The following is a 24,346-nucleotide window of genomic DNA, read 5'->3' on the forward strand; positions in this document are numbered from 1 at the left end:
TGATAGTCTCACTAATACTCCATCAATATGAGATCTTTTCTAATCTTATTGAGTGAAACTTGTGGGTGCTTTATAAATATGATTTATAAATAGAAATCATAATAAGCTATTCATTTGAGATATTTGATAATATATATATTGAGTTTATTTATAAATTTTATATAATTACTTAAAATATATATATTATTTATATTGATATTTTAATTGGATTAAAATTATAAATAAAATAATTATTATATTTAAAATTTTATTTAATTTTTAAATTAATTTTTATTTAGGCTCATTTATATTATGAGCATAAAAACAAATAAAGTAGTTAAATTCATCTTACTCCAAGTATAAATCAAATGGATCATCTATCTTAAATTAATTATAATTAATAATTTTTAATAATTTTATTTCATTAAAATTTTCATATGAATATAACTTATTTTGAGATTTTAAAAAGAATCAACAAAAAAAAATGATGTTTAATTAAAGTATAATTAAAATTTTGATTAGATTTTTTGAATCTACTATTAAAATTTTAAATGATATTAAATATTTTATCATTATTCATATGCAATTTATGATTTTATTTGTGATAATTTCGTATTTAAAGATTATAAAAATATATAAAATAAAAATCTAATTTTATTTGAGTTTTAAATTTGAAGTAATAAGAATTTAATTTACATATATTTATTAATAGAATATATAAAAATAATATATTAAAAACTTTTTAGATATATTTAAAAATTATTTATAAAGTTGTATATAGAAACCTTATTGTTGAAGTATTAACAAAGAATTGATTTGCTTAAGAAAATAAAAATCAGTAGTAAAACTCTAATTTTATGGATAAACTAATTTTCTTGAAGATTGCAACTAAAATTACTAGATTTAAAAGAGTACATAAAATGTTTGAAACATTTACTCACATAATAAATTGAAATTGAATTGAAAATTTAAAATACACCTTTTAGATTATATTGACAAGATTTAGGATTAATATCTTTACAACATTAAAAATCAAACTAAATAATACAAAAGAATTAATATTGAATGTATTAAATTAAAGTATATTAAATTTAAAAATAAAAACTATTTTTATTTAATTTTTTTTAAAAATGATGATATGAGCTCTATTAAAATTTTAAATAGTAATATAATATTTTTTAGATAAAAACTTGAATCAAAATATTTTTTATTTTTAATTTATATATTAGTATAAAAAATGATTCTATAAGTCACAAGAGTCTTATCAAATAAAAAAATCATAAAATAAGAGTTTTATGAATTTTTAGAAGCATTATCCTAGTAAATTTAGTATCTTTGCAGTTTTCTCTTATTGATAATAATTTATATTTGATTCATGAAAATAACGTTAGAACTAGTCTCTTATATATGTATGAATTTATTTTTATAAATTTATAAATAATAATTAGTAGGTTGATGAATTATAATATTAAAATTATATTTTAATAATTTATGTTGAAAAAAAATGGCTAATTTAAATTAATTTTAGTGCAATATTTTGTAAAGTAGTTTTAGTTTATTATTACCATATTAAATATATATATATATATATATATATATATATATATATATATATTATGGATTGTTTTAGTAATTTTTAAAATAAATATTAAATATTTTTGTTAAAATATTACATTTTCTTTCAGAAATAGTTATAGTAAATTCGAGCAAGATTCGAAGGTTATTTAAGGGTATAATGTTAATTTGGTGTTTTTAAACATCATGGTATAGCCAAATTTTCTAAAAAAAAATAATTTTATTAAAAATCTAGAATTACCAACAACAAATCATAGAAATAGTAATAAATTAGGTGAATATGTCAAAATTGGTTGTAGCACCTTAGGGATAATTAAGAGGATATGATAAAGGCTTTATTAGTCTTTTATAATATCTTACTTATGACTTATATGCCTTGGAGAGATTAAAAATTTTTAGATACATAACTAAGTTATACGTGAAGTAAATCTCAATTACATAATTTTTCATTTTTAAATTATTATAATATTCTTATCATAATTTATATTTACTTTCTTTTCTATTTTATTAGAAAATATAAAAAATAATTTTATAAATATATAATTTCCTATTTTTATTTATATCATTTAGTAAATAAAAATATAACAAAATAATTGAATTTAGTTTTAGAATGTATTTAGTCGATTGTTCTTCTTAACTTGTTATTCTTCTTTCTTGTTCATTATACTTTGTAAATTCATGCTAGTATTTTTAAACAATTCTTAATTGAAACCACCTTATAATTAAGATTGAAAGACATATTTTACTATCACAAGTGATTCAAAAATAAACAATGGATGTTGAATCTAACTCAAGCAATAATAAATAAAAATCTAAAGTCATAGATTTGGACAATGACAATATTATAAAATAAAATATAATAAAATATAGAAAAAATTTCATACATGACACAAAAATTTGCCAAAATATGAAGAATACCCTTGTATTCTTGATAATATCAAATTTATCCCTACCTCTTGAGATAATTGCAAGTTTGCCTTTCAACTTGATAAGCTGTTTCTTCCTATTTTTTTAGTTGCAATTGGGGCCCAAAGTGCATGCGGCGCAGATTTAGGCCCTACATCTTTTGCTCACATCTTAAGCACCTCACGATATATACGCCGACCTCCGGACGTCTTCGGTGATGTTGTACCTTGAACGTGAGCGATATAAAGGTGAGTGGTACCAAGTCCATCGATGGCTTGAAGTAGAGAGTGTGGGCAATCAATTTCCTTGTTTTGGTAGGATTTCTGCGATAGCAGAGAGGGACGTTGTTCTCCTCGCCTGGTAATTGTCCGTTCGTAATCCATTTGCTCGTATCTGAACCGTAGTAGCTTGTTGTCAAGCGTCTAGGAAACGTTCACAATAATCAAGTTACCGTTTTCGTCAGAATTTCTTGTTCTTGCCTGGCTTCATCGATGGCTTTAAAAAGTGAACGTGCTATGCGTGGTGCCTCTGTTTGTGGCGTGATTGAGTTCTTTTTGCTCTTGAAGATTTTGCTGGCGTGGCTTCTGTGAATGCTGATCTTGCATGTCTGCTTATCACTGCAGAATGGAATGAGTTGAGTTCGCTGCTAGAAATCTTGTGTGCTTGCAATGATTTGGTTGAAACATATAACATTAAGGAAACATTCTCATAGAGACTGTCTGGACAATGTGGATCACTGCTGGAGATGTACTATCATCAAAATTCGAACTTTTTTTCGTTTGTAATTATTTGATTAAACAGTCTTGAAATGCAATAAACTGTGGTCGGCTGAACTGCGAAAACAATGTTGCGATGGTTTGAATAAACGATTCAGTCTAACCGTGGTCGGGCTGTAAGAATTGCTCAGGTTTAGAGAAAACTGGAACGATGCGGAACAAACCAACTTGTGATAATCAAATCCACACACCGTACAGTGAGATGGTCGGCGATGCAACCTCAGCTCTGAAGGACCGCCCAGGCTCTACTCAGAAAAACATCAACTCCTTACGTGAATGCATTATAATCTGCAGTTGGCAACCGCTGAGTCCACAAACTTGTCTCCAGGCGTGAGTGTTCAAATACAGAAACTGGCGAACTTGTCACAAGGCGTTGAAGTGAACTGAGATATTGAGAGATTCATTTTAGTTTGCGCTCAAGACAACACCACGCTCCTTGAAAAATGCTTTTGCTCCTCAATGTCCTTTTGCAGTAGGATTTCTTCCTCAACGCAAAACCGAAATACCATCATGCCGTAACTCAGTACACCCAACCTACAACACCCTAATGACATTATCACAAACATTGAGATGTATGGAACGATGAGATGCACCGAGGAAGCCAGATCCTTGGCGAGAAGCAACAAAATCCAGACCACCACGACGGCCGTGAAGATGCTGCAGATCTTCCACACCAGCTTCATGGCAATGCAGTGCAGAATTTGACCAATCTCGTGGAGGCGTCCATTTCGTGCGGTGCTCGAGATGTGTGAAAAAGATGTGGGGCCCAAATCTGCGCAGCATGCGCTTTTGGCCCGAGTTGGAACTGAAAAAACAGGAAGAATATAACTTATCAAGTTGAAGGGCAAATTTGCAATTATCACAAAAGGAGGGGTAGATTCGATATGATTCTTGATATATATTTTTAAATTTTAGGGGCATGTATGATATTTTTCCTTAAATATGTCTATTTATATACATTTTCTAATAAAGAAATTCAATCACATACTTGTATTATTAGATTTTTAAAATTAGAACAAAAAATCTTATTTCTTATCTATTTATAATTTTATTAGTATTAAATTATTCACAAATATAAAAATATATATGCAACTAATAAATCAATATTGATTTAGGTACTTTTTATGTCTTTTCTTACTTTTAAAAAACATAGATTTTTTTTGTTTTGTACAAAGATCAATTAATCAATTAATTTTACTTGGATTTTTAAAATAATAATACAAAAAGTTGGAAACTTCATAGATTGAATATTATAGATTTATATTATTCATTAAAATAGATAAATAAACGTCTAATTTTTTAAATTTATTGTAGAAGATTATATAAAAAATAAAGATTGTGATAAAAAAAATTGGTCTAATAGAAAAGACAATTTTAAAAGAAAGAAAATAAGTTTTTAAATAATACAATGATATTAGAGTTTCACAAAAAAAATTAGAACTATTATTAACATTAAATTTTACACTAACTACATTTGATTAATAGAATTATTTAGGTTAGCAATATTTGTCACTAAAAAAAGAGGATAAAACTTACTACTTAAAAGATTCAAAAGTCTGCATTCTAATAGATATAAGTAGTTCTAATATCTAAGAAATTTGAAGCTTCTTTATAAAATAAGCTCTAGCTCAAAGACGATGTGTTGTTACCTTAATAAAACATTATGTGATAATTCTTCTTGTTAAATATTAATATACTACTAGGACTCCAAAATTAATCTTTCTTATATTAAAGTTGATAAGTTATTAGAAATAATTCTTATTAAGAGAAATTTTGCACCAACCATTGATTTGAATTGGATTCCATGCAATTCAACTTTAATAGAGACTACAAAGTCTTAACTTGTATAAAATAACCATAAAAAAAAAAAAAAAAAAAAAAAAAAAAAAAAGTTTTAAGAAATAATTTGTTATACATATCAATGTTATATAAGTAAATAGGAATAAATAGAAATAAGTAGAAATATATAAAAACATATTGAAAAGATTATATCTTCTTTTAAAAGCTTTAAGAAAATTTTCTAAATATAGTTTAGATATTTAGATTTTTATAAATATGCCATGTGGCTATTGAACTTATGCCATAATTTTTTTATTTTTAAGAAGTTGTGTTGGAATCAACCTACAAATAGATGCTTGAGCCATATGTCTTGTATTTCTAAAACGTTTTTAATTATATCATTAAAAAGAGTCAAGAACTAAGATTTAGTTGAAGAATATATAATCATGTAATAAAAATAACTTCTAAGTTTTCAAAAATCTATTCATCAAGGTCAAAATTTATATGGTTTGATTGAAATTAATTCAAGCAAGCAATTAAGACTATAAGAAAAAACTAAGTACCATTATGAAAACTTATGTTAATATTACAAAAACATATGTTATATGGTATAAGATTGTTGCATCAAATCAAGTGAATTTAGGAAAAAGAGCACATATTTAAATATAAAAAATTTGAAAAAAAAAAAAGACATTTAGTTGTACTAAAGATCTTGCAATTGAATACCTTTAGACTACAACCATCATATATATGTTTTATACTACCATCAAATCCAATGATTTATTTTAAACTTCTTATTTTTGTTAAAACTTCAAGTTTAATTTTTTTTTAGCTTAAGTATTTATAGATATTAGAGCCTTAACATATTTTATAGACAAATTTTATATTGTAATAAAAATTAATCTTTTTAAAGACAATTTGATCCATTACAATGGAGATAATTTACAAAGAATTAATTGTATTTAATGATATCATAGAAGAAACTAACCTATTTAAATTGATGTTAAAAGATTAAGTATCTAATATTGTCTTTAATATAATTCTATGTTCTTCACATCTAGTAATACTTTCTATTCTTTGATTTAAATTATATATTTATTATATTTATTAAAAATTATCAAAGGTCACTTCATAAATTAGTCTAAATACAAGCAAAATATCATGATTTTAATTTTTAGAGATAAAAAATTTATATAAGGAATAAAATGAGATTTATTTTTTATTTATATAGCACCAAGTTTTTATTTAAATAAAAATTAGAGTAGAATTCAAAAGTAATATAAGAAATATTGAGATGTCTTTGAAAAAATATTTATTAATATGTCACTAAAAGACTAATCATATAGTTATATAATTTATCTTTAAAAAGAAGTTAAATTAGCATTTGGATCTAACTTATTGCAAAATGAAATTTTATTTTGATGGAATATATTAATGAAAATTGTGCAAAAAGTTTAATTTACACAAGATTAATTTATACAAAGTTATATAGAACTTTGTTGTGTATTGTTTAAACATAATTCTTATCTATTCCAAGAATATGGATGAACTCAAATAATATGTTTGCATTATATTTCAAAAACTTAGAAATGGAAGATAATACATTAAGATAGAGAAATGTGTATTTCACACATGTTAAGTAAAATTTTGTGATTATATTATATAAAATAATGATTTGCAAATAGTTTTTAAAAATATATAGATTATCATAGATGAGATAGTATGGTATACTTAAAGTTATTTTATATTCTATAACTATTATTAGATATTTATAAATAAATTATTATTTTACTTATATATATTTAGAATAGAATAAAGATACAAAAATAGAATTTAAAGGCTTAAAAATAGCTTTATCTTAGATCTTATTTTTATATTATCTCAATTTATCAAAATAAATTTTATATAGAAACTTTTGTTTTATTTTTATATTTAGTAAAATTCTATTATAAATAAATGCAAATAATAGACTCAATCTTTATGCCTTTTATTTAATTTTTTTTTAGTAATTAAGATTAAATATAAAATTAAAATTGACAAGTTTTTTTCTATTATAAATTAATTCTAAAATTAGAATTTTTTTTTGAAGAGGTGATTTTCATCCAATTTCAGTTTATACCAATCAAAAGAATCTTAAATATTTTATGCCAACTTGTACCTTTAATCACTACCAAGCTTATTGGAGTATGTCTTTATTAAGGTTTTTATTCAATACTATATATTACCTTAAAAAATAATAATGCTTATCAAATATCTTATTTAGACATTTTCATCTTGTATCTAAAGAAGATGTTGCATATGTTCAATAATGAATTGGTTTTTTGAATCCAAAGAAATTGCACCTTGGAGCCATTGAGTCAAAAATTCTAATTGATACTACTTTTTTTGATGAATTTTCTTTAAATATATTAATAGATTTTTATTATGTTAAAAATAAGTTTTATAATGACTCTAAAAAAATTGAATCTAAAATAAACCTATTTTATTATAAAATATATTTATATATTCCAAAAGATCAAATACAACTACATACATTATAAACACAATATGACTTTCTAACCACAAGATGTCTTAGGTACAATAAAACTTTGGATCTTATTTTAAGAGATTTTTGGTAGCTTTAAATGTAAAACGAAGTTAAACCATTTATTCAATCTTGTGAAACTTTTTGTAATACAAAGACTCTGTATCATTGATCCAAGAGAATTTTTTAGCATCTAATTAATGCAAAATAACTTTAATTATTTATTTTTATAAATTTTATTACTAATCCTGAAAACTCAAATTCTTACAAATCTATTTTTTGATGGTAGATTATTTAATCAAAATGGTACATTTTACAAATTTAAGTAAAAAAACAACCAAACTTTTCTTTAACAATGTCTATTAATATTATAGACTTTTAAATGATATTATATGTAATTCAGGATTCTAATTTATATTAATATTTTGGAAAAAAAGCTCTTTAATATATTAAAATTTTAAATTAAGTTATATTTTATTTTTTATCTTAAAATAGATGAATAAATAAACTATATTAATTAATTATTGGAGTAGCACTTGCAATGCCTTATCAACTTTCACTAATATAATTAGATAAATTTCTTATTATTAATTAAAATTTTCAAAATAATAATATAATATATTTTTTTTATTTAATAAAATTTAATTTTTTCTAATTATATATATTATCTATAATTTAATACTTTTATTTTTTAAAATTTAAAATTTAAGCAATAAAAATATTAGTAAGTAAAATAGAAGAATTTTATATTAAAATGAAGATACAACTAAATGAAGCTAAAGAACAACAAAAAGCTAATGCACATGTTTTTAGAAAAGAACAACCTTTATTCAAAGTTGGTGATAAGATATGGTTACTTTGTTACAATAACAAGACTAATTGATCAACTATTAACAATATAATGATATGAATTAAGGAGAAATAAGTTTATCAATTAATTTGTATAATTTCTTTGCAAAAATAGATAACCAATATCAAAGAGACTTAATTTAAGATTTTTTATTTATAAAATTGCTATATAAGCATTTAGCTCATCTAAACTTGTACAATGTCACAATTTTGATGAAGATTCTCAAAAGACACACATCATTTGAATAGATAGAAAGATAAAATATGTTAGACATCACAATCTTAGAAGAGATTCAAGATGCTGAATAATACTATTAGAAGTGGATCTTTGACATGATCAAGTGCAAAATATGTTGTTTGAAGATAGTTATAAAGACCTCAATAGTGATTAAATAACTAAGTGATCTTCTTTCCATACTATAGAATATTATCAATGTCTAATAGGATATATCAATAAACTTTGTAAAATCTAATACTATTCAATAGATCTTTGATTTCATAACTTTACAAATTAATTTTTTATTCTTAATAAAACTTGTTGCCTAAAAGAAAAAATAATGTAAAAAATATATTAATTAGTTAATTAATTAATTAATTAAAAATATATATATATATATATATATATATATACATAAAAAAAAGTAGAATTATGTTTGAAAGATAGTTTCTTTATTAAGAAGCTTCAAAGAAAAAAATTAATCAAAAATTTGATGTTTAGACTTTTATAGATATGCCACATATTATTAAAACTTGGGCCATAAGTTTTTTATTTTTAAAAAGTCATATTGGAAGCAATCTACAACTAGACACTTAGATCATAAGCCTTGTAATTCTTAGAAAGCTTCTACAAGACCTTCTTCATAGCTAACATACATGGAGGCAAGACTAAGATCATCTTTAATTTTATCAATACCTTTCTTAGGCTCTAGTTTGAGTACAAGACTATCTAGTATCTTTGTATTTGGAAATTATCATCTTAATTATTTTTAATCTTATAACTATATATATATATATATATATATATTTATAATTACATTATTTCCTTCTTTAGTATTATAAGAATATATTATCTTCTTTGTAATTTGTTTTTTAAACATATTCTTGATTAATAAAAAATTCAAAGAATTTTTTTTGTATTAAATAAAATAGTAATAATTGGATTAATTAACAATTTTTAGTAAAAATCAAAGATTTATTGTGGAAAAAACAAGTCCAATATTTTATGTTCATACTAAACAAATTAAAAAAAAATTATTATTTTGTAAAATTATAAATGATAAAAATATTAATTTAATTTTTTTATAAAATTAAAGATATGTTTGTAGATGTATTTATTACAAGTTTAACTCATAAAAATTATTTTAAGATCAAGGAAATAAATAAATAAATAAAAATTAATTTTAAAAAATATTTCATATATGTATAATTTTAAATTAGATGTTATATGAGTATATAAATAATTGATATTACTTATTTGCAAGTTGATAATTTGGTTGTTATAAGTCAATGCTAATATTATATAATTATATGGCTTACTAAAGTTGTTGTGTTGGCTAATACAAAAATAATTTCTAAATTAAGTAGATCCTTGGTAGTAGACTAATTACTAGTATCCTTAGACTAAAGAGTTATTATTATTGGACTACAAATTTATATTTTTATTACTTCTTTTTTATAGTTTGTAATTGAATTATAATATTATATATTTTTATTGTTTAAGTTATGGCAAAATTATTTAAAACATATAATTTCAAATAAAATTAAAATAATTTAAACAAATATATATATATATATATATATATAGTTTAATTTTTTTAATCAAATTAAAATTATTAAAAACCTAGTAATACTATCATTGCATATCAAAATTATTCTTATATTATACACATATACTAGCAAGAACTTGTTTTAGTAAGCATAAAAATTTTGTAATAGTTTAACTAATTGAGACAAAAACCGACTAATTTTCATGATATAAAAAAAATCAAATAAAAATATTTTGTATTTTTAGTATACTTGGTAATAGCAATTCTTATTTACTTCTATAACTAAAATAATTAGTTTAAAAAAAATCAATAAAAAAAACTACATTGAATGTGGTGTTTTTGATTTAACTATCTTTGGAGTAAATAATCTTGATTTTATTTTATTTGGAAAAGTGCATTTTGAAAGGTCAACATATGTAAAAAGAAAACATACATGAAAGGACAACATTTATTTATTTAATTTTACATTGTGAAAGGACATTTGTTTTTAGTGATTTTGGCATAATTTTTAGTTATTTTACCAGATAACAATTCTCTCTCTCTCTCTCTCTCTATATATATATATATATATTATGGATTTTTCTTTTGTTAAGCACACAGTATGGAAAATTATTCATATCTGAAAAAAAATTAAATTAAATACAGAAAAAAAAACTATAAGTTACAAATAAATGTTGTTGTATGAGGTCAAGAACCATTTACTATGTTGTAATTGTTTTGTAACATTATTAATTAGACTTCATAGTAAATCTCAATGCAAATACATCATTCCTGAATCAAAACAAGAAAGAGTTTTGTGTGAAGGAATATCATTCTCATATACAGTAAGAAAGAAACAATACTTTTCTTCGTCTGTTTCTATTTGGATAATTAGAATGAACAACCAGAATGAAGGAGTTGTGTGTGACTGCCTTACAAGAACTGAACGTAAGGAGGGTGGATGTGGGTGGAAGGACAAGACATGGTAGGGACCGACGTGCTGGAAACCCTAGTTCGCCTGGAAGGGGCCGGGGATTCGGGGAGAGTGTTGGGGGTTAATTGGAGAAGCTGGTCGCCCGCTTCCTTCTTTCGCCGTCGCGCTCTTCTCTGAGTGCTTGGGGCACCCAATCCCCGCAACCATGAAGGTACACGCATACGGGGGCTCCCTCTGCCCTCCCCTGTTTCCTTTCCATCTTCACATGCCAATCTTCGCATTCACTGCTCTCTGTGGGTCAGTTTCCTGTCTTTTTAATTTAGTTCAGTTCCTGGCTGCAGCTCAACATCGCCAACCCCACCACGGGGTGCCAAAAGAAGGTTGAGATCGATGACGACGCCAAGCTGTAAGTTGCTTGGTTCCCTGCGACCTCTTCAGTCAGACGGTGGATTGTCGCTTTGGATTTTACGTGCACTCTTGTTTATATCTGCGTTTTGCACTCTTTTTAGGGTATAGGGTTTACGATTTTGCAAACGAATCGTCCCTTACAGATAGGCAGTTGGGAATCAAGGTTGCTTCGCCTTTACACACACACACACTTAGCCCGACAGTTCTCTTATCGGTCGTCGATTTCCTTTGGTGTTTGTGTTTAGTCGTCAATTCTACGACAAGAGACTGGCTCAGGAAGTTAGCGGTGACCAGCTGGGAGATGAGTTTAAGGGGTATGTCTTCAAGATTATGGGAGGTTGCGACAAGCAGGGTTTCCCTATGAAGCAGGGAGTTCTCACACAAGGCCGTGTGCAGCTCTTGATGCACAGAGGTATGGATATAAACACAGCTGGTATGTCTGAGTAGATCATTTATCGCGTCACTGCCTCGCTGTGCAGAAAGCGATGAGTTGCGTTGAAGTACCTTTGATGCACTCAGTACGGCCGCGAGGTTATGATTTTCATCTGTAACGACTCTTGCCTGTTGTCGCAGGGGTCTCTTGCTTCAGGGGGTACGGGAGGCGCAACGGGGAGCGGAGGCGCAAGTCTGTGAGGGGATGCATCGTTAGCCCAGACCTCTCGGTTTTGAACCTGGTTATTGTCAAACAAGGTCAGTTAACTTCTCTGTTAGAATTAGTGATTAACGTCCACGGAGCGTGTCCGGGAGACACTGCTAATGTCCTTTCTCCGTTCGTGTTAAGGCATTGAGGAGGTTGGTGGTTTGTGGGTACATTGGGGCCATGTTGTTAATAGACAAGGTCTTGATTAGGATATGCGAGTTTGTTGAGTTGAAAATGCATTTTTTTGGAGGGATGACCATGCATCACTTCTGGCTATGGTTGTCGCAGGTGACAATGACCTGCCTGGACTCACTGATATCGAGAAGCCCAGAATGAGGGGTCCGAAGAGAGCTACCAAAATCCGAAAGCTCTTCAATCTCACCAAGGAGGACGATGTGAGGAAATACGTAAACACATATCGCCGCAGCTTTGTGTCTGCCACAGGTATGGTCTTGACTCTTAAAATGAGTGTTGTATTTTAATGTGTTTTCCTTCATTCAGTTGCTGGTTTAGAGCCAGGGGATGTGACTGCGAGGGGCTGACTACTGACGGACGCATGCGTGCTTTCAGGCAAGAAGAGGAGCAAAGCTCCGAAAATCCAGAGGCTTGTAACTCCCTTGACTTTGCAGAGGAAACGCCGAAGAGTGGCAATCAAGAAGGCACGCGTCGCCAAAGCCAAGTCTGAGGCAGCAGAGTACCAGAAACTCTTGGCTCTTCGCATCAAGGAGCAGCGGGAGCACCGCAGTGAGAGTTTGGCTAAGAAGCGTGCTTCTCGTGCGTCTGTCGCCAAGCCTGAGGCCTAGGCTAAATAGTCAGGCTATCTGGTTGTTTCGGCATGTAGACCCAAATTGAGTCAGGTGTTCAATTCCTTATATTCCATTTCTAGAGTTTGTTCACTGTTGTGAATACTGGGTATGACAGCGGGACTATGTCAAACTATGTTTTGAGGGCAATGTCTTCTCCTCTTGGATTCTAATGCTTGGAATGAGAGATGGCGGTGAGGTCGAATTCAAGGTTTTGTTCATTACTGAAAATAACGATATGTGACGAAATACGTCAACACAACGGCAAGCTACGTCAACACATATATCTTATGATATTATTAACGATGTCTTCCAATTGATGAGTAAAAGCACTTCACAATTCCACACTCAGTTTGTGCATTTATGTTACTGATAAGTACAATCTCACAAGTTGTTACTATTCTGACCATGTGTTTTTGGCAATAGAATACATAACGTCATATTTGTGTCGACGGGCTTCATAATAAGACTTTGTTTTTTGATTAGTGACTTCATGTTGAATATGCTAAATGTATTAACTGATCTCATTCAAGTACCCGATAATCACTTGAGTTAATGGAACTGTTAATTAAAGCTGCCAACTCTAACCAGAATTGACGTGTGGGGATTTCTTCCGCATGTCATGTACTTTATCAGCTTTTAAAGCCAGAATTGCACATTTTAAAATGCACAAATTGATACTAAAAATTCTCGAATAATATGATTTGATGTACCTTATTATACCGAATCATCACACTCGTTACCAGTATGTAATAAGTCCACTACTTCATAACAAAAGAATCAATACATAGTCTTTAAAGACTTGCATTGAAGCAGCTGATAGGTGGAAATTTGTTCTATCCAGTGAAGTGTAATCTGTGTTGTCAATGATATCACCATATGCATTAATACGCCAGAGGACACTGAAATACAGATTTAAGCACAAAGCTTTAATGCTATGTTTGGTAATAGTGCGAAAACAAAATTCTACTAATGTATCCTCGCTCCCTCAAATTGCACTTTCTTTGCGTCTCAACATTCGCGTGAGAGATCTCTGCGACAGTGGAGGTTGGAAAACTTCCCAATTTCGCTTGCAGCGCTTCACCAACCATCTCATCAACTCCCGAAATCAACTGGCATGGTTTAACTCAGTAACCGCGCTCAGGTACCAAGACACTTCCTCTCATGTCCTCTTTGCTACTCACGGATGTGGCGATTGTTGATGAGGAAAAAAATGAGACATTGCGCAGCTATGATCGCTCCTGTCAGACGGAACCACAAAACACATTGGCTGATTCACGCGGTCACCACAGACATGAGAAGGCAACCCGCGAATACCTCAGTAAACCTCAACGTGCCACTGCTGGTTCTTCTTGAGCTTGGCAGGCTTCTCTTCCCATTTCTCGCCCCGAGATTCCGCCACTCTCTGCAGGGTGTCCCGAATTCCGGCCATCATGCCCCTCAGTCCACAAAAGTAGATGTGTGCGCCCGTGTCGAGCAAGTTGAACAGCTCCTCGCTGTACTCCTCGATCTTGTCCTGGACGTACATCTTTCCTCCCTTGCTGATGGTCTGCTCTCGGCTCAATGCCACATCGTTTCTGAAGTTATCGGGATGATCCTTCAGGTACTTTGTGAACTCGTCGTGGTACAGTAGACTGTCGGAGTGGCCACACCCAGGAAGAGCCAGGTAAGGCCCGCGAATTTTAAAGTGGGGACATCCTCCATGAACATACGCCTCAAATACCCTCTGTATGGAGCAATCCCAGTGCCGGTGGCCACCATGATGTGGGTGGCATTGGGATCAGACTGGGGCAGGAGCATGACCTTCCCAGAAGGACCTGTGATTTGCACCTTGTCGCCAAGTTTGCACAAAAAGTTGCTGAAAATTCCCTTCTTGGCAGGGTCCTCGGCCTGCAATTCTGGGCACCAATACATGGCCCGGCGGACGCAAAGGCTGGCGGTCTTGCCATCGAATTCATCGTCCTACCTAGAGCATGCAATTGAGTAGAGACACACGGTGTTGGGCTTGTTGGCGGTAAACCCACACGTCAGCAAGAATGTCCACCTCAGTCATCACTTGCAAAATCTCTCCCATGTTGACAAGTAGATCGAGCAAGTAGAGACCTAGTTCAAATCTTCTTTGCACCCACTAGGTGTAGAATTACTCTAAATAAGTACAACATATAAGCACAAGGAAAGCATATTGTCACCAACATACTTCACTAAATTAGCAACTTATAAGAACATATAAATGCCAAAGTATCTAATTTTCATTCCACATTCAATTAAGAGTAAATGTGCCATATTTCCACATGATATGAGAGCAAGATCTAATCTCAACATAATAGATTCTACTTAAAGTGCAATTTCTCTTATAATACAAATACATGTCACAAATATAATGACAATTATTAAAGATCCCAAACCTCACGGGAATTTTATTTATGTGGTAATGTCTTTTGGACTTTGTAATGCTCCAACAGCATTTCAAAGGGCCATGTCCTATGCCTTCTTCGACCTTTTACACAAATCAATGACAAAGTTCATTGACGACTTTAGCACCCAATCTTCTAAAACAAAACATTTGGAATGTGTTTGGGCTACTCTTCAACATTGTTGAAAGACCAAGATTGCACTAAACCCTGACAAAATATTCCTAGCAGTTCAAAAGGGAGTTCTACTAGAATATGTGGTATCAAAAAAGGATAGAGAACTTGATCCAGAAAAGGTCAAAGTTATTGTAGACTTAAAACCCCCTTCTATGGTGAAAGAGGTACAAAGGACATTGAGACACATAAGATGGTATCGGGAAGTCATACAAGATTATGCTACACTTTCCATGTCCATAACTCGACTAATACAAAAAGAGGTGAAGTTTGAATGGGGTGAAAAATACGAAGAAGCATTTGATATCCTTAAAGAAAAACTTAGTACTTTTCCTATCTTAAGACCTCTCAATTGATCATTGCCCTTCCATGTGCTTTGTGACGCTTCATCAATAGTCGCAGGGAGCACATTGTGTCAAGCAAGTGGAGAAAAAGGTAAAGATTATCCCGTAGCCTTTGCTAGTAGGCAATTGAATCCTACAAAGAGGAATTATACTACCACGGAATGAGAATGCCTTGCCATGGTTTTTTCCATTAAGAAGTTTAGACATTACCTTCTCTTAAATCTAGTGGTATTTTCTGTAGACCACATAGCAATCAAGTACCTTGTAAATAAGGCTGATTTAAGTAGTAGACTTGCAAGGTGGGTACTTCTATTAGAAGAATTTGATTATATGGTAGAATATAAGCTAAGAAGGATGCACAAGCAAGCAAATCATTTATGTAGGTTGTCAGATCAAATTGGTGAAGTTCCAATTGATGACACATTGATAGATGAAATCTTGTTTATTGTTTCAACCATGTCCACTTGGTATGCATTAATTACCAAGTTTCTGACAACTCAAGCCTTGCCTCCTAATCTTTCTAAAATAGAACATAGGAAGATAAGAATTAATAGTAGATACTTTGCCACAATTGGTGGCAAATTATATAGATGTAGAGTTGACGGGATGTTAAGGAGCTATGTAATGGAAGAAGAAATTCCTACCATTCTATTGGCATGTCATGATAGTGCATATGGGGGTCACTTTTGAGGAACCTTAACAGGCCAAAAAATACTGAGAGCAGGTTATTATTGGCATACATTATTTTAAGATGTGCATAGATATACTAAGACTTGCGATGCATGTCAACGATATGTTAGGAATGACCTAAAGATGAGTTTGCTTCTCCATATTTTCCTATCTTTAGTTTCCTTTAAAAAATGGGGAATTGATTATATTGAAGAGGTTCATCTCAATTCCACTAGTGGCATAAAATTTATAGTAGTAGCAACCAAATACTTCACCAAGTTGGCTGAGGCAAAGGCAATTAAAGCGAGCGATGCCAAACAAGCTGCCAAATTTTTCTATGAATAAATCATCACTAGGTTTGGATGTCCAAAAATCCTAATTAGTAATAGAGGCAAGCATTTCTTAAATGAAGTGATAGAAGATTTGACCTCCCAATTTAAAATTGATCATAGAAAAACTACTCCTTATCACCCTCAAACAAATGGGAATACAAAAAGGATAAATCAAACCTTGGTCAATATCCTTAGAAAAACTGTTAAAATATCTAAAAGAGATCGGGATACAAAGCTCTTTGCAGCCTTATGAGCTTAGAGAACAATGCTTAAAGTGACAACCCAAGCAACTCCATTTTCCTTGGTTTATGGGATAGAAGCTATTTTACTAATTGAATTTGAAATTCCTTCGATTCGAATTGCTTTGAAAGAAAGATTATCAACTAAACAATCTTTAATTGATAGACTAGAGCGATTAGAAGGTCTAGATGAGATCAAAAGAAAAAGTGCTCAAGATGTAGAAGCCATCCAAAGAAGAAGAAAAATTGCCTTTGATAAGCGACATAAAGTTAGAACCCTTAAGCTTGGCATGTTAGTTCTCTTACAAGATGCTAGGAGACTAGATTTTCCAAGAAAATTTGATGCTTTATGATTGAGCCCCTATTTAGTTAAGAAAGTCTTTCCAAATAATTTAGTTTGGCTACAAATATTCAATGGCAAAGATTTTTTCACTATAACATTTGGAAATAGATGTAAAGAATATAGAGTATGATTTTTATCATATACAAAGTCAAACGACTCATCTTCAAATTCACCCTTATTCAATTTCTCAAGGAGCAAATTATCAAATCTGGGTGGAATTTAGAAGCTAAAATATTAGAGCTCAAGATAAGCTATAGTCATTGTTGTTCTCATTATGTTCAAGCTTCAATATACCAAAGCAATTGAACTAATAGAGGTGGGTTCGAACATGGGGAAAGACTGGTTATATGAATTGGGTGTGTTAGTGTCACAATTGATGGTACTCTAGCTATCTGAAATCAATTATCAAACTACAAAATACCAAGGCTTACTACTTCCGTCTTAATTCAACACATAATCCATTCTACGAATATCAATTCAACAATACTTCCATATTCTTATCGGTTCATCTCCCACTTACTCTCTTTGCAGTTTATATATATTCAATTACTGATCTCCAACTTACTTATTATATTTAGTTTCTTAATTCATGACACAGAATTCAATATCTTTACTTAATACAACACAATTTGATAATCTCAATTCTCAAGGTCATAGATTTTCTCCAAAACGGTCAGTCCAAAGTCATAATCCACAATATTCTAATCATAGTTTCAACAATACTTCTCTCAATTACAATTCTTTATAAGTAAATAATAAAAGCAAAAAAAATAAAGAGGTGGCATCAAGCTTATCTCGGCTTATGACTCTCATAGTCTGGCCCCGATCTCCCTTTTCTCAACTTCTTTATCCTAATAAAAGATGGACCGTTAGCCAGTAGATTCCAAAGGTTATGAACCTTTGAATTCTTAACCATTTGTTCTACTAACAACCTATTGTTACCAACTAAACTGCCTAACCATAAGTCTAATTTTTAAGGTTGTCAATAACCAACCAGTAACTAACTACAAAATTTATTTACATATTTTACATAGCCTCACTCCTAATTGTGCAACGTCCTCACAAACACACAATTGATTCCTATCTAAAAACTATTTAATAAAACTCTACAAAATTACTATTTCTTTTGGTCCACCCATTTAATCTTTTTCTGTATTATCGAATGTAGATTCTACCGAATTTGATTCTAAATATAAATCTTCTTCAATTAGTTTGATAGATCTTCATTATACTCTCTCAATTTACTAACCTGAGCTTCCAATTTCAAGATCTGGACATCCCAAAGTTCTAATTGATGCTACTACTGACTCATCCACTCTAGAACATCTTCAATTGATACTTGTAACTAAATCCTCACTATTAATTCTTAATTAGAACTATTACTCTTGAATATACAAGAAACACAAGAAAATGGTACTCCAACCAATCCAAAACAATACCAAAGAATGTCTTTAACTAGTGCCCTACTCCTATTCTTTTACTACCTAGTAATAATGACAACAATTTACCCATACTATCCGTGAAAGGTAATGGAAAGTAATCTTTCTTCGTGGCCACATTAAGTTTTCAGAAATCTTGAAAAATTCGGATTTTTCTATTCTTTTTTGGCACGATCACGATTGAAAAAATCCACTCACTATTCGGTACCGGGTAAATAAAACCAACCGCAAGAAGCTTGTCTAATTCCTCCTTCATCATGAGGAAATATTTAGGATTAAGGCGATGTTGCCTCTACTGTACTGGTTTAGCGTTCTCCTCTAAAATGATAAAATACTCACACACTTCAGCGGGGATATCTTTTAGATCATCATAAGTCCAAGCAAAAGCTGATCTATGATGCAAGAAAAATTTTGTCCAGCAGGTCAATTCTTGTTCCTTAATACCTTCGTAGACCTTAATGGTCCGAGGCTCTATTGTGGTCGCCAAGTTGATAATTTGACATAAAGGTGCAACAGCAATGTTCTGTTTCAACCCTCATGTGGGTTTCAAATCAATGGATAAGTTTGACATGTGTAAAGTACTAAATCCTGTGTCTAGGGCACTCATATGGTACACATCATACTTGGTCATTTAATCAATACTAACTTTAGCAGAGATTTTTGAATCCGGCGGGTATATTAAGTATTTTTCCGAACCACCATATTGATACACCACTCCAGAGTGTTGGATTACTTCCACGGACGCTTCCATAATCGGTGCTACTGCATCATCATTGGAGCTAAGCTTATCGTCCGATGTCAATTCAGATGTAGGCAATTGAGACTCCTTGTGATAGTGTACTAGATACATTTGTAATACCATTTTATCTCCGCCCTTGCTAATTATCAAAGTACCTTGATCCCAATCATTTTTGGCCTTTACTTAATGAAGTCAGGGTTGTCCCAATAAAATTAGATACAATAAAGTTGATCATTGTAACCGAAAGATAATATAGTCGATTTCATACACAATACTAGTAATTATAGTTTGAACACTCCGTAAAATATCCATTGGTTTAATCCGGCTATGATCTATCATCCTTAACACCAATGTTGTGGATACTAAGTGTTCCAAATCTAAAGAATCCATTGTATCAACGTTCATTAAATTGATGCTAGAACCACCATCCACTTGAACACCCGAGATCATAACACCATCAATTGGAACATCGATGGTTGGTGCTTTTGGATCAGGATTCAAACTGACTTTTCAAACTTCTTTACTACATTGCATATACCATCTTAACGATGAATTCAATATAAATGACACTCTAGTGCAACCGTTTAAAGTTTCTTCATAGAAATAGAATGTCGAATAGCATTTAGATCCTTCAAAATATCATAAGATTCCATATTTAGGATAATTTCCAATGCCCTCTTTCTTTTCATTAGATTGAGTTTAACTCCAAGAGGTAAGATATTCTTTTGTCTTGGACTTGAAATTGAAACAGTAGCCGGAGCTTCCTTGGAATTCGTGCCCTTGAGAGGATCTTTCAACGGATAGGATATTTTCTGAAACTGTGTGGAGAACGGAACAACTTAAAATGGAATTGAAGCCTTTGTCATTGGGACTTTATTAGATTGGCCAACCAAGTCAGGTCTCATATTGTATAAGAGGACCATAACAAGATATGGATTGGATGTCCCCGTAATTGGGTCAAATTGGCCGTTTACAACAAACTCACCCAAATGTTGAATTGGTCCTTTTCCCTTTTGTTGACTCCTGATTTGAACGGCTTGGACACATTCCACCCAATTTATCAGAGAATCTTAACGACCTTGATTTATCTCTTCTATTTTTCCTTGGTTTTGGATTTATTGATCTCAATTATTGAAATTAAACGGAGCATTACATTGCTAATAAGTATGCCCTGATTTCTTGCAATTCCCACACACTAGCGCATAATTGTCACTGGCTCTAGGATTGGGACATTCACTGGCATAATGACTAATTTGTTTGTGATGGAAATAATAAAGTGGTCTTCTTGTACCCCCATCAGGCATATTGGGTGTCTCCATCGGTATATACCTACTAGACTTATTCTATATAGGGTTAGAAAATGATCCTGATTATCCCATTAGTACAGAGGGTACTTGGTTCAATGACGTCGATGAAGCATATTGTTGATACCTCTGCTGCTCCTTCCCATAGTTTTGGAGGTTTGATGTAGATCCATGATTAAAATTGGAACTTTGAAAGTTATTGAATGCTCAATTTTGTCGATTAGATCGATTTTTATTCCATCCAAACATATTTTCCATTTGAACTTGATTGACATCCCATTGAGTCGGTGGGATCATGGTCTAATTACTGAATTGTTGTTGCCTTTGTCAATTCTAACAATTAGCTATTAAGTGCTTTCCTTCGTAAAATGTATATTGATCTATCATTTGTGAGGGTGAAGGACATTCTATTACCAAATAATCGTAGCCCTTATAATTATTGCACCATACATTGATCTTAGTATTGGTAGGCTTATGCCTCTTGTCCTTATCCTTGGTCATATTAACAGCCATTTCCTCCATTTTCTTCGTCAGGTTAAATAACAAGGCTTCATTGAAATCTTTTGGGGCTGGTATTATTGGTAACTCTGCTGCTTGTTGTTGATATGGAAAATATGGAGCATACTCTATTGTCACATTCGGTGGTGTAGCTTGCAATGGGGTGACATTAACTGGCCCCTGAATATAGGTACTAAAATTGGCCACTGTTTCTAACATCCGTGGATAACTACCCATTGATTCGTTCTAAGTTGGATTTTGATAGCTGCCTTAAACTAGAATTATCGTCACACTTGTAGTTAAAAATTGATCATAATGGCATTCCTTCCAAACCTTGGCTCTATTAAGAGATGCAGTTAATGTATTTGGTTGAGCTTCTTTTATAAACATTTTTAGTTTGGATGGGTACAATCCGTTGATTAATATGGACAATACAAAAGACTTTGGCATTTGGTGATTTAGCGACTTAAGGAGTATATTTACCACTCGACCATAGTATGATTCCATTGCCTCTCTTGGACCCATTTTGTTAGACATTAAACTTTTTCAAAGTTGATCCTCAAAACCAATTGGACAAAAATGGATTAAAAATGCATTCTTTAATGCTTTCCAATTAGAAAATTGATCCACTGATTGATAGTTGTACCATTCAAATGTCATATCCTTTGAAGTTACTAGCAACCATCGTAACCAAATATCTTTAGTTTTTCTATTATTGGCTACACATACTGTCAAAAACTGAGACAAATATTGATTGGAATTTATACACAAAAAATTCCTAAAAGTAGGTAATAGAGCCATGCTAGTTGTGCGATCGCTCACGTCATCCATTTGTATTACTATTGAAACTACTAAACCACCCATCGCCATTGAAGAGAATAATGTTCCACTTAATCTTTTGTCAAAATAACTAGCGCCTTCCCAAATTGATTGTTCTAAATTTTTAAGTTTCTTCAATTTGCTATTATTGTCCCTTACTAAGTTAGTTGGTTGAATTTGGGGTAAAAATGATGGATTTTGAAATACACTGAATTGGCCCTTATTAATCAATAATTTATACTACTCTACGGAATCAATTTTGATGGAATTGGAAGCTTCTGTTATTGAAAACATATCCAATGGAGTACCCAATTCTTCTGTGATTCTTCCTCTCGTAGTTAACGGCCTCAAGGGAAACACTGATCTATTGACCAAATTTCTCGTGAGTGCTCTTGGCAATTTCTCTAACGGTATATACTGCTAAAATATTTGATATCGATCAGCTTTTGGGTATACTCGGATGTGCCGACAAGCATGCAACCATGGTTTAATCCAACTTTATCCATGATTCCTTTTTAACTTTCGTTCTTGCTCATTACATAATAAATTTCTTGCTTGTAATCTCTCTATTCTTTCTTTCCACTGCCGTATTCTCTTTACTATTAAGTTCTCATTCTTAATAACCATACTCTTTCATTATATTCTACTGAATTTGCTTCCTATCTCCCATCTAACTAAACTAGTAGTTAATTCCTAACACTCAATGCTATTGTCGATCCCCAACAGCAATGCCAAAATGTGATTGTCATTTTGACTTATTCTACAATTCTTTTCAGAATAAACATGTATAGGAGAATTTGAACACACGGAAAGACTAAGTGCATGAGTTTTACTTTTTATGATCACATAATTAACTATATTTTGAACCACTAAAACACTAGAAAATACTACAATACTTTTTCTCAGTAACAATACTCCTTCATCAACTGATAACAATAGTGTACAACCCTGCACTTTCAAAAGATCACTCAAATCACATAATTTTCATCTCTAATTGCTCGTTTTACTTATTCAAAATTAATCTAATAAAAATAAATCCGTATAGGAGGATTCAAACACGGGGAATGACTAGTTGCTTAAGCGTTCACGTTAGGGTCACACAATCAATTACTTCTTGAATGTATTGTCTCTATTTCCAATATCTAAACATACAAGGATACTATAATCTCTTCCTTCACCTTATCGGTTTCTTTCTTACAACAATTCAGTCATACCAATAATTGCTATTTCTACCAATATATTCACCCTCATAATCTGTAACTGTAATATTGCGCCCTCACAACTTTCAGCACACAATTGCCCTCATTCCAATCACAAGAATTCTTCACACAGAACTGCCATTCATATTACGGTATTTCACACAAATACAGACTCATTCTCTCTATTGAACTACAATCAGATTTCAGCATTCAATCTTTCTTCTTCTCAAATAATACCAATCACATTTCCATTCCATAATTCACTTCACAATATTCAGAAACTCTCCATCTTCTTATTCAAAGAAAATAAAAAATAAAAGAAAAGAGGTAGCACCAAGCTTATCCCGGCTCACAACTATCATAGTTTAGCCCTCGGCTCATGACTATCACAATCTGGCACCTTAATTAACTTCTACAACTCCTATATACTTTCCCATGATTTTCCAGATTCTAACCGCAATTCTGTAATTAATCACTTTTAAGAACTAAATCACTCATCCGTCCTCCTAAATTTCCTATTATATGAACTATTAATATATTTTACCAATATCTTTCAAAAATGAATTAATATCTATTCTACATAGCCCCACTCCTATCTGTACAATGTCCTCGCAAACATTCAATTGATACCTATCTAAAAGTTATCTAACAAAACTCCACAAAGTTTTTAGTTCCCCTGGCCTACCTAATTAATCATTTAATGCATTATCGAATGTAGGTTTGAACAAGTCTGGTTCCAATTGCACATCTTCTTCTTCTTCCTCCAGTCCATGGACTCCTTCCTCAACTGGTTTGATAGATCTTCATTATATTCACCAAGTACATAGACTTGAGCATCCAGTTTCAAGATCTGGACATCTCGAAGTTCCAATTGTTGTTGCTGTTGACTCATCCATTCTGGAATATCTTCAATCGATA

General features: G+C 31.1%; 1 protein-coding gene, 1 long non-coding RNA gene and 1 pseudogene across 2 annotated transcripts; 2 read left to right on the forward strand and 1 right to left on the reverse strand.

The window, feature by feature from the left end:
* Window positions 1-2,713: 2,713 nt before the first annotated feature.
* On the forward strand, window positions 2,714-4,072 carry LOC149987782 (uncharacterized). Its single transcript, XR_016506502.1, has 2 exons — window positions 2,714-2,820; window positions 3,368-4,072. It is a non-coding gene; the product is annotated as an uncharacterized LOC149987782 (long non-coding RNA).
* Window positions 4,073-11,232: 7,160 nt separating this feature from the next.
* Window positions 11,233-13,269, forward strand: LOC112292900 (small ribosomal subunit protein eS6). Its single transcript, XM_024541876.3, has 6 exons — window positions 11,233-11,278; window positions 11,409-11,473; window positions 11,721-11,887; window positions 12,049-12,165; window positions 12,404-12,559; window positions 12,686-13,269. Exons 1-6 carry the CDS (start codon window positions 11,273-11,275, stop codon window positions 12,916-12,918), a joined length of 744 nt encoding a protein of 247 aa, XP_024397644.1. The 5' UTR covers window positions 11,233-11,272; the 3' UTR covers window positions 12,919-13,269.
* A 517-nt stretch (window positions 13,270-13,786) lies between these two features.
* LOC112292133 (ferredoxin--NADP reductase, embryo isozyme, chloroplastic pseudogene) overlaps window positions 13,787-24,346 on the reverse strand; it is a 166,822-nt pseudogene continuing 156,262 nt past the window's right edge.

The sequence above is a fragment of the Physcomitrium patens genome, chromosome 15 (assembly GCF_059467195.1).
Source record: "Physcomitrium patens ecotype Gransden chromosome 15, ASM5946719v1, whole genome shotgun sequence".
Classification (NCBI taxonomy): Eukaryota; Viridiplantae; Streptophyta; class Bryopsida; order Funariales; family Funariaceae; genus Physcomitrium; species Physcomitrium patens.

Excerpts from the sequence above, each read along its gene's own strand:
- LOC112292900 (XM_024541876.3), top strand. Across the intron at positions 11,474-11,720 it reads ATCGATGACGACGCCAAGCT|TCGTCAATTCTACGACAAGA; the intron begins GTAAGTTGCTTG and ends GTTTGTGTTTAG. Across the intron at positions 11,888-12,048 it reads GCAGCTCTTGATGCACAGAG|GGGTCTCTTGCTTCAGGGGG; the intron begins GTATGGATATAA and ends CTGTTGTCGCAG.